This window comes from Euleptes europaea, chromosome 8, assembly GCF_029931775.1.
Source record: "Euleptes europaea isolate rEulEur1 chromosome 8, rEulEur1.hap1, whole genome shotgun sequence".
In the NCBI taxonomy this organism is placed as follows: domain Eukaryota; kingdom Metazoa; phylum Chordata; class Lepidosauria; order Squamata; family Sphaerodactylidae; genus Euleptes; species Euleptes europaea.
Window position 1 is genome coordinate 29,137,208 of NC_079319.1, and position 10,846 is coordinate 29,148,053.

The 10,846-nt window shown below is 41.2% G+C and overlaps 1 protein-coding gene across 1 annotated transcript; it reads left to right on the plus strand.

Annotated features, from left to right (window-relative positions):
• Nucleotides 1–436: 436 nt before the first annotated feature.
• Nucleotides 437–10,629, plus strand: C8H8orf88 (chromosome 8 C8orf88 homolog). Its single transcript, XM_056854397.1, has 5 exons — nucleotides 437–524; nucleotides 3,602–3,678; nucleotides 5,847–5,931; nucleotides 7,288–7,394; nucleotides 10,526–10,629. Exons 1-5 carry the CDS (start codon nucleotides 455–457, stop codon nucleotides 10,574–10,576), a joined length of 390 nt encoding a protein of 129 aa, XP_056710375.1. The 5' UTR covers nucleotides 437–454; the 3' UTR covers nucleotides 10,577–10,629.
• Nucleotides 10,630–10,846: the final 217 nt, after the last annotated feature.

The following is a 10,846-nucleotide window of genomic DNA, read 5'->3' on the forward strand; positions in this document are numbered from 1 at the left end:
TCTGTCAGCAATGCTGATTCTATTACCGTAGGCAGATCATGAGAGGGAGGGCATCTTGGCCATCTTCTAGACATAGAGTAGGGGTCACTGGGGGTGTTGGGGGGAGGTACTTGTGAATTTCTTGCATTGTGCAGGGGATTGGACTAGATGACCCTGGTGGTCCCTTCCAACTCTGATTCTATGAAAGTAAATCCCCAGTGGTAAGGGAAAAACAGTAATTTTATGATGTCATAATAATCTTTTAGGAAACTGAGGGCTGACCCCACTATTTGGAGGCATAGGGTTATTTGGGGTTTTATTTTGTTGGTTTTAAGTTGTGATCGTTTTAGTTGTGATTTATAAGCTGCCTTGAGCCTCAAGGAAAGGTGAGATAAATATTTAAATGTCTGCTTCCCTATTATTTACATGACTTCACTTTGGCTTTTATAGTATGGCATCTCAAATTATTTAAAAAATGGAAACAAAAAGAATGATTGGCAAGCCTCTCCAGCCAGCAAGACCTGCACGCCACCTTTCTTCCCACAGTAAGTATTTTGATCATGATTTCAGAGTACTTGTTTGGAAATTTTGAAATACTGTGGTGGGTTCATAAGAGAGCTGAGGAAACTCGGACACTAGTCAAATCCCAAACAAAACCCATGTAATACCATTTTATTTAGACCAACCAAATTAACACAAAACTGCACAGACTTTCAAATTCTCCATCTGGGCATAAATGTCATTGTTTTATGATGGTGTTTTTTTTGTGAGCGAACATTGTGCTCCCCGTCACTGATGGGGTCCTGATGACAATTGCTGTCAGTGAAGAGCCATGGGGTTATTCTGGATCCAGTACTAGTACTGGAGAAGCAAGTTAAAGCAGCGGCAAAACAGGCATTCTACTAGCTTTGTTTAGCCTGGAAGATGGCCCTCTAGCTTGGTTTGATTAATCTGGCCTCGTGGATCTATGCTATGGTTTCCTTGAGGCTAGACTGTTGTAATAGACTTCCATTAAAGGCAACTTGGAAACCAGCTAGTGTAGTAGCAGCAACAGCTAACTCCTGTTGGGCACCAGGCGAAACATGCATGTCACATCTGTTCTGCAGACACTCCATTTATCAGTTATTGAGTTCAGTTCAAAGTTCTGGTTATCACTTTCAAAGCCCTGAATGGCCTTGAACCCACAGAACCACCTCTCCTGCTCTGCTCTGTTAGCTTCATTCATTAAAGTATGTGAGAGAGGAAATCCCTTGCCCCTGCTGGCCTCCGCTTTCTCCCCTCTTGCTCTGCCTTCTCTCCCTTCAACCAATCCCCCCTTTTGCTTTTGTTTACAGGTTTGCCTAGAGCAGTGATGGCGAACCTTTTAGAGACCGAGTGCCCAAACTGCAACCCAAAACCCACTTATTCATCGTAAAGTGCCAGCACGGCAATTTAACCTGAATACTGAGGTTTTAGTTTAGAAAAAACAACTCATACGTTAACATCTTATGCTGACAAGCATAAAATGATCCAAACAAAGTAAGGAAAGCAATCCCATGTGCTTTCATTGATTTAAAATTATTTGGCAGAGAATTCCACACTTTAAGGATTTCATTTTCAGAACTAACTGTACTATCCTTTGTCATCCATAAAATTAAATCATGGCAATGACTGACAAACACCATTTTCCCCATCTGCATTCTCAAAACTTCTCAGGGGGGCTTATTGTTGAGTTGGGCATCTGAGTGGCAAGTCCAAGGCAAAACCTCCCATTCCCAAATGGACAACAACCCCCTCATGCAGTTTTGAGAATCTGGATGGGGTAAATGTGCATCTTAGTGGCAAGTCCAAGTGAAAGAGCCGCCCGCCGCCAGCCTCCCGCCAGCCTCCCGCCAGCCTTCCGCCGCCCCGCTCCGCCTCAGCAGCAGCGCCGCCGCTCTGGACCCGCCACCGGCCGCTCATGCTCGGCCCCGAGGGCTGCCCTGCCGGCCGCCCCGCTACACCCGCCGAGTTGCCCCCGCCCCTCGACAAAGTTGGCTGCAGCTCGGCGGAAACGTGCGCCAAGGCCGCGAGGAGGGGCGGAGGAGGGGGACGGGAAGCCAAGGGGCGGAGGAGGGGGCGGGGGCGACTCGGCGGGCGTAGCGGTGGGGCCGGCAGGGCAGCCCTCGGGGCCGAGTATGAGCGGGCGGCGGCGGATCTGGAGCGGCGCCTGGGTGGGGCGGCGGCGCTGCTGCTGCTGCTAAGGCGGAGCGGGGCAACGTAGGCAGATGGCGTCGAGGCCGCCAGGAGGGGGTGGGGGACGGGCGGGGGATGGGCGGGGGGGCCCGGCGGCTCCATGCGTGCCCATAGAAAGGGCTCGGCGTGCCGCTTGTGGCACGCGTGCCGTAGGTTCGCCAACACGGGCCTAGAGTAACCTACTAGGCATATTTTTTTCCTTCATACTTTTCTGCAAACCTGAACATTACCCCCTTCCACTGCATGTTAACCACTGTATTCTGTGCTGTTCCCAAAGACTGCTAATTCTCAGTAGCTTTTTTAAGGATTAGAAGGCAGGTATAATTGAGCTTGGGTTGTAGTTCTTTGTATCCCAGCCTGTATCTTTGAGTTACACTAGCAGCTCTTGCATAATACCATTGACATAGCTGAGGGCAGAAAAGAGTTGTATTGTTTGCTCTTCATCATTTCATTCATAGCTTTTGATTCATTACCTTTGATTGTAAATTGACTTTGAGTTTTATAAACTTCAGATAGAATTTTGCATGGATTCATGAATTGAAAGAATCTTCTCAACTCTTCCACGTACTAATTTGTTCTGGATTATGTTCATGTATTTTCAAATACTCATGTTTTACCTCCCAGGATAGAGGAATCTGGAGCAACTATTGAGTATCTGAAGATCCTTTGTGTTTTGCAACTTCTGAAAGTACTGTACAGTGTCTAATCCTGAGAATGTTGCTTGTTCCATACAATAAAACAGAAGTCCAGTGGTACCTTAAACGCTAATAACATTTATTCCAGCAAAAGTCAGAGCTCATTTCCTCAGTCAAACCCAATAGCAGTACACTTAACTGGATTACTAAACACCACTAACATTGCTGCTTTTGAATCTAGGCGCAATATAATATAATCTTGCAGCAATATAATTGGCTTAAAGTAGTTTTGTAACAGCACTTTAGAAAGAACCTTATTTGCTTTAAAGAAAATATTGTGTAAGAGACTTTTTCAAAAAAAAAATCTAAGTTGAAAACAATTCCTTGGAGTAGGGAAAATTTCTCTCTCTTTTTTCCACAATTCATCAATTTTTTCCTGTTCTCCAAACCTTGACATCTCATGTCTCTCTATCTTTCTAGTTCTCTATCCTATATAGGAAGAACTAAAATTTTTCATATGCTAGAAAATGCATCAGGTCCAAAAGGAAGAAAAGGTTAAGCAGAGAAAAAAGAACGATGTAATTGCTGCATCTCTATCTCTTTTCCCCAACAGCAAGTCAACATTTGTTATGTTTGGACTGGATATTGCACTGTTATAGTGGATCCAAATAACTTTTCATGGTTGCTTAGTGGAGGGTAGATTACTTCCAGTTCACTAACAAAGTAGTGAACATATCTTACTGATCTTTTTTCAACAGCATCTGTTCCCCTAGTATCAGCAACCACTTTCAGTTTCCAGGCTCAATTTTCATGCAGCACTCCTGTATGTTTGCGTAACGAAATTGGCTGGGTGAGTATTAAATAGATGAAATAAATAGCTCTGGCTTTGAGTTTGCTAGGTGACACTTCTCCACCTCTTGGGGCCAGGCTATGTAGCCCATTTGGCCACAAGTCAGGTCAGGGTTCCCTCAAACCTGCTTGTTATTTCTGCAGTCCCTGGGACTAATTCAGCTCAGGAAAATGGTGTAGTGGGGAAGGCTGATGCCTCTTCCTTCCCAGTACTATAGTCCAGATCTGAAATGGGCCCCTGCAGCACTTTGGGAATTATATGGAAATAGAAGGTAAAGCAAGTTGAGTCAGGGGAGAACATGGCCAAATGTATTTGTTGGCCCTTAGTTGCAACGTGCAGTCTGTGGAATAGGTATGTTTTACCTCAAGGATGAGTGACATAGAAGCTGAAGAGTGCTTTGCTGGATGATAGTTTTGTTAGCTGGTATATACTGCTTAATCAGAATAGCCCACACATTCAGCTGTGTCATCTTGAATGTCTACACTGTTACACCTTCTTAGAACTTAATAGGATTTGTATGAACAGGGTACTTTATTGAATGATGTCTAAATTTTGGGGAAGAACCCATTCTAATGAAGTATAAAGACTCTGCCTTTTCATCTTTTGCAAGAAATGGCAAAGTCATTTTTGCGGTAGGGTGGCTGATCTAAAAATGCTGGTAGCACATTCCTCATTTTTGGATAATTACCTGACTTATTAAGGCTAGTTATCCAAGTTCAAATAAATCTTATTCCATCTGTGCAAGTCCTACCCTCCTACAAACACTTCTTGTAAGGGCTTGAGGAGGGGTTGTCATTTGCAGTGCTATGGTGAAGCAAACTACAATATTTTTTCTTGTCGACCAGAAGATTATATTTATGCATTTGGTCATTTATAACCTACCTTGATCCATACGTGGTAGAAATCTTGAATCCATAGGGAATCCCCTCCAGAAAAAGAACCCAGAAATATGTAGAAAAATGGAAATATGTGCAATAATTTCTTATAAAATCCAAATTTATCATGCTATGTGAAGAACCTAATGTATTATGTATAAGCTAGTTACATTTTATATGTTAATATTTTTGTAATTAAGCAAATATAAATGCCTTGGTTTTAGTCAAATGGTAATTTTAAAAATGCCCAGTGGCTGGCCGAAGATGGAGCAGCAAGCCTCTTTGCCCAGAGGTGCCTAAGTATCACTTGGTTTGGGTCTGTTGGGAAAGCATTACAAAAATCGAGGTTTGGATTCAACCAGCTTTTCCTCTGGTGGGAATGGGAGGAGAAGTTGAACACCAAAAAGGCTATGCTGGGCATCATGGGACATGCTTGGGCAAATGGCATGTAGGACAAGGGCGGGGAATTAGGTGAGCTTGACTGAAAGTGCTGGCTGGATCAGTCAAGAGTTGAAAATATAAACCATCAGTAAAGGTACAGTTCACACCTAGTGCTGTCTATAGTTTAGCTATTTATGCCCAAACCATGAGTTTGTGTTCTTCCTCTTGGATGTTTCCATTTCTGGTTTCAGGATTTGCCAAGTTCAAAGGTGATGGTGCATTGTGTTTTCTGATAGAGAGGGTGGGTATAAGGGGAAAACAGAATATATGACCACAGCATGTTTCCAGTATTTTCAGCTATGGTGTGGAGGATTACAAAGGTATGTCTGAAACAACTCCCAGAATAAACAAAAGGAAGGTCTTTATTATCTGACCTTTAGAAACAATCTCTCAAGAGGGGGTTAGCAAATCCCCCACCCCAGCAGAGCTAGATTTACAGGAGTGAGCCTCCAGCCCATTTGTTTTTTATAGTGCCGAAAGTCTTGAGGGAGGCATTGGTTCTTTAGTGTGTTTGCCTTCTTTTGTTCCATTGTCTCCTTACAATAGTGCATATTGTTGCATGGTTATTAGAATAGATTTTGAGGTAATAAAGGACAGGTAAAACACTGTGTTGAAAACCTTCCTTTAAAAAGCATTTCACTCTTTCCATTTTGTTTTCATTGGAATAAAGCATTCTGCCTACCCCCTACGCCCCCCATTAGTAAACTATATGCGAACCAATGATTTTTGTTGCTTTAACTGTTTGAATATGCAATATTCTGTGTTAGTGTTCTTTTGTGTAAATAACACAAAAGGAATTATGGACTCCTGGAGAGGATCAGGATGAATTTTGTGCCTTTTTAAATTTTTTAGATGTGTAAATCTAACGGAGTGCGAGTCTTAAATGAAACTCTGGTCCCTGGTCTGTCAGAACAACATAAGCCTGATGTCCCCAAAGGTAACATTTATGCATATAAATGTTGAAAAATACAGCTCAACTGTAAGAGAAATCTGTCTTAAAAGTACAGCATGTCTTTAAAGTTCACTGTTCTTGATGTAGCATTCTGTATTGGAGAGGAAGAAAGCAGGATGTGAGTTTATTTGCAAAGGACCTGAAAAGTACAGTAAGTTTAGAAGTCCCACTTAAAAAAAAAAGCGCTTCTGGGTTAGACTATCAAACTGATTAAGGGAGACACACTGAAATCCCCATTCAGCCATTATACAAGCAAACTACCTTATTTTATTTTCTTTGTTCTCCAAGAGGTAGTGGGATTTAATTGCCATCTCATTTTCCCAGCCTTCACCGAATGTGACAGTTCTTGCAGAACATGCTGGTGAGCATCACATGAATGGTCAGCAACACATTTGTGAAACCTGGCAACTTTTTCAGGTTGTTGCCTCAGAGAGTTCAGTGGTCAGTGGCAGAGTTCTTCCTTGTGAGGACTGCAAAATGAGGTTGTAGAACCAAATGTCTTGAGGTGTTAATAACAGTTAAGCTCAGGTTGATTGTTATAAAAAGTGCCAGCATTTACCAAGGGGCATGCAGCATCTAGCAAGCCCGAACAACAATGAAAATAAGTTATAAGGAAGGAATGGAAGGTAATACGGTAGTTACTTTCTTTTCCTAATGGTGAGGAATGGAATCTCTCCAGTTGGAATTCAATCTTTTTTTGCAATTTCATTGATTGCATTTGGAAGTGAACCTCTATATACCATTTTGTGACCATGTAGGTTTAACACAAAATAAATATACTTGTAGTTTAAGATGTTAACCTGCCTGTATATAATATTGGGGGGGGGGGGAATAAGCTTAAAAGTGAAAATAGGCTGGTGCTGTGTTTTACACAGGTGGCATTTACTTGTGATGGAGCTCATTCAGACAGGCAATAATGCAACTTGGCAACTGGGGTTTTCAGATCTTGGAGGTTAATGGGATAAACTATATCCATTGCTTGACTTATCCTGGTCCCTTCATAGGACTACTGGTGCTTTGTGATGCCAGCTTTAAAATGCTACTAATTATCCAGCGCCAGTGATCTACAGAATTTAAAATTGCTGTAGTTCCAGTAGCATACATATAAGCTTCTAAGAATTACTGTTCAGCTATTTCCACTGTAGCACATCTGAATTCCATTTAACCTCTTACATAGTATACCACTTCTGCAAGTACTTGTCTGTTTTGGTGAGTACAAGATCCAGAAATCAGTTTTAAGAGCTATTTATAAAAAAATCTTGAAGAGGTGTCTGCATCTTGTTCCATACAGCCATGTACTTCCCAGCTTGTCATTTTAATTCTCTAATTTTGTCTTGGCAGAAAGGATAACATATAGTCGAGATTTCCTTTTGAAGCTTTCAGGGGTTTCCCTTGCCCAAAAGAAACCAGAATTTCTTCCTGATCATCCTGTTGTACTTGAAAAAGCAGTGAGTATTTGCATTTCAAATTGAGCTGAAGGAAGAATTTAAGCAGCTTTTTATTTCATTTAGGAGCAAAGGTCGTACATTGGAGCTTTTTTAGCAGAATTATTGAGTTGGATCCCAAGTGTTGTTAGCAGAAATAATTTTATGAAATAAGGCTTTCCCACCTCTTGCTATAGCCCCCTGAGCCCCATTAAATTCTCCTCCTGGGATCAGGGCCCCTGAAAAACAGCATGGTTGTAGAAGTGTGGATTTGTAGTAGAAAGGTAAGTAGGCAAAAGCCACTCTTTCCCACTAGCAGCAGAAATTCCATTCCTGTAGCATATGCCCCTAAGAGCACCTTTGGATCCAGCTCATTATTGTTTTAACAGTAGTTGGCTGCTACTACTCAAGGTGCAGCTAAACATACAAGCCACACAAGCTGGGTTAAGGTACCCCAGTCTAACTCACATTTACATGTACATAGGGGGCAATCATTTTGGAGAGTGCTCCACCACTTGATGCAGCATTGAGCAGAAGCGGGGCTTCAGGCTTACCTTTCACATTGTTTTAGCCATTTAGTCCAGAGTCATATGATTGCAGGACATGCGGAACCCGAGAATGGGGCAACTTGCCTCCCCCCCACACACAGATAAACAACACAGGCAGGAAGCCGAAGCCCCTCCCCCCCTTTCAGGGGTGGAGCACTTTTTAAAGTGAGTACCCCCTTGTGTACATGTAGATGTTTGTGTCCCTTATATCATTTAGCTGGACTCACATTGGATGTCTGAGAGAACCAGAAAATATTGTGCTCCCCCATAGCATAGCTTAATTAATAGCATTATTGATCACATAGAGGTATGGTATTGTTCTACAACTTCTTTAAATTTTTAGTAAATAACTGCCTTTGTTTTCAAAACTTGTTTTGAAAGAACTCAGATACTCATCTAATAGTAATTGAAAAATTAATTGTAGGCGTAATGAAAGGTGCTGAATGAAGCACAATAAAGTTATTCTGCATGTTTCTTGTTGGCAACTCCCCTCAGCAAATTCCACATTGCTTTTTTAAATTACCTGTTTAAAGAGTAGTTGGGGTGGGAATACAATATGGGGGCTCTCAGTGGAAAGTACATACATACATGAACCTTTATTGGCATAATAACCATATTGGCAGATGCATTTATACAGGCGCTTTAAAAGAAAAAAAGTGTTCCATCATGAAATGACAATTGGTTAAAATCAATATATAACTAACATTAAAAAGGATCTCCTCATATTTCAAGCTAATAAAACCATCTGGACCCATTAATAACAAATACACTAATACATCTCTATGGTCATCATTCTTATCCTGTACCATCATTCTCTCTCTCTCTCTCTCTCTCTCTCTCTCCCTCTCTCTTTTTGTCTATGGCAATTGCAAGAAATTCAGCGACATTCTCGGTGACTTCTGGGGATTTATCCATCAATAACAATTTGATTACTCTTGTCTGCTGAATTTTTTGGAACTTGAAGGTGAGGATTAATTAGTTTTAAACGCTGTTGAATAAAAAATGGACAGCGCAAGAGGATATGATGGACAGAGTCTGGTTCTTTAAGATGACAACTACAAGACCTTTTCTCACATGGTACTTTCTTATATCTGCCACTAACCATAGCTGAAGGAACTATATTTAGCCTGGGCAACATGAAGGCCCTACACTGCTGGGGGAGAACTAAATTTGAAAAATACTGGGCCATGACCTTCTGTGTAAATGAAGCCAAAAGCACATGGTGAACAGGTCTTGTTTTCTCAAGCAATTATTATTTGTTGTTCAATATCCCAGATACTCCTTTGAATCACCCGGAGGATGTGGGTTTTTCCAGAGTTGGCCATGGCCTCCAAATCAATACCTATGGAGTGGATTTTTTGTAATATCAAATGCGACCATTTAGAAGTATATGGGTCAGTAAGTAGACTGGCTATGAGAATATTGAAAGGAGTTTGGAAATAGAAGTACAACCAATATCTAATGGTCAAAAGCCAGGCTCTAGTTTCCAAAAGATGAAGACCCAATTCAGCACATAGTGTAAGGTAGCCAGCTGAATTGGGAATACCAAGAATGCGACGTAAAAAAACTGAGTTAAATCTTTCAACCTTGTTAAAAGCCTGAATCCACACCGGAATCCCATACAGCAGATGGGGATTACAGTGGCCTGAAAAACCCTTAAAGCGGCTGGGACAAATTGATTTCCATTTTGATGGAAAAAACAAACTATGGCAGACATCTTACCCCTAGCTGATATTAGAGAGCGCTCTCGGTGGATGGACCAGTTTAATTTGTGATGGAAGATTACTCCCAGATACCTGAAGGTTTTAACCTGTTCGATTTCTCTCCCACCCTTTCCAGTCGAAATTGATAGATAAAAGGTTCTGCTCACAGTAAGACACAAATGTTGCTAGAGAGCGCTTTAAGCTGACTTTGGAAAAGGCAAGGATCACTGTGTTGCCTGCATATAATAGAATGGGAGCCGGGTGCGTATTCAGTTTGGGAGGAGCATGTTTGGCAAATCTGGCCATGTAAAATGGAAGGTCAGAGAGGAATAGATTAAAAAGATGGGGTGCTAAGATGCATCCTTGTTTCATGCCTTTTGTCACTGGTATCTTTTGGGACAAAGATCCATTTTCATCCATTCTAACCTGACATGTATTAGAAAGATGAAGTTTATGTAGCAACTAGAGAAGGCGCTGGTCGATACCCAGATTATCCCATAAAATCTTCCTGATGATGGAATTGAAAGCGCCACAGAGATCAATAAAGGCAGCAATTTGCCTCTAGGGTCGCGTATATATTTTTCATCTAAAGAGAAGGTCTAATGTGGACAGTGGAAAGTATGGCTCCAGTGGAAGCATAGTTACCCCACCTCCACTCAAGTTTTTCATTCATCTGCTCATAGCTGTATTTCAAGAGTGTGCATTCGCACTGTTTCTTGATGCTTTCTTGCGTTATTAACTTCATTTTGTATAGATTGTTTATACATTGTGATGGAGGCTTCCATGTTCACAATCAGGTGTTCATAAACAGCTAATGATCCCCATCTCATCAACAAAGCTGACTGAAATATTTAATTTGAATCTTCGTTAACTAAATTTTGTGGTGGAACTTTTTATCTTGCAGAAAAACTACTTACTACCTGCTGCAGGAGATGATTGGTCCTTCCGAAGTTGAGGAATATCCTTTAAGTCACTGAAAATTAAGGGAATGTGATCTCTAATACTAATAGACTGTAATCTGATTTATCTCTTAACGCTTGATGTACCCAGCAGTTCATGTCAGAAGTAAAGCTATTTTCAACAGAATTTATGTTAATAATTTCAGATTTTGTTTAATTTTGAACCAGTACTTCTAACTGACCTTTTGTTGACAACATTTTTCAGTTTGCTGTTAGCAGTGATAATGGACCACTAAGCATGCTCATGTATGTGTTTATATATTTAT

Excerpts from the sequence above, each read along its gene's own strand:
- C8H8orf88 (XM_056854397.1), top strand. The coding sequence starts at position 455 with ATGGAAACAAAAAGAATGATTGGCAAGCCTCTCCAGCCAGCAAGACCT. Across the intron at positions 525-3,601 it reads ACGCCACCTTTCTTCCCACA|TATCAGCAACCACTTTCAGT; the intron begins GTAAGTATTTTG and ends CTGTTCCCCTAG. Across the intron at positions 3,679-5,846 it reads TGCGTAACGAAATTGGCTGG|ATGTGTAAATCTAACGGAGT; the intron begins GTGAGTATTAAA and ends TAAATTTTTTAG.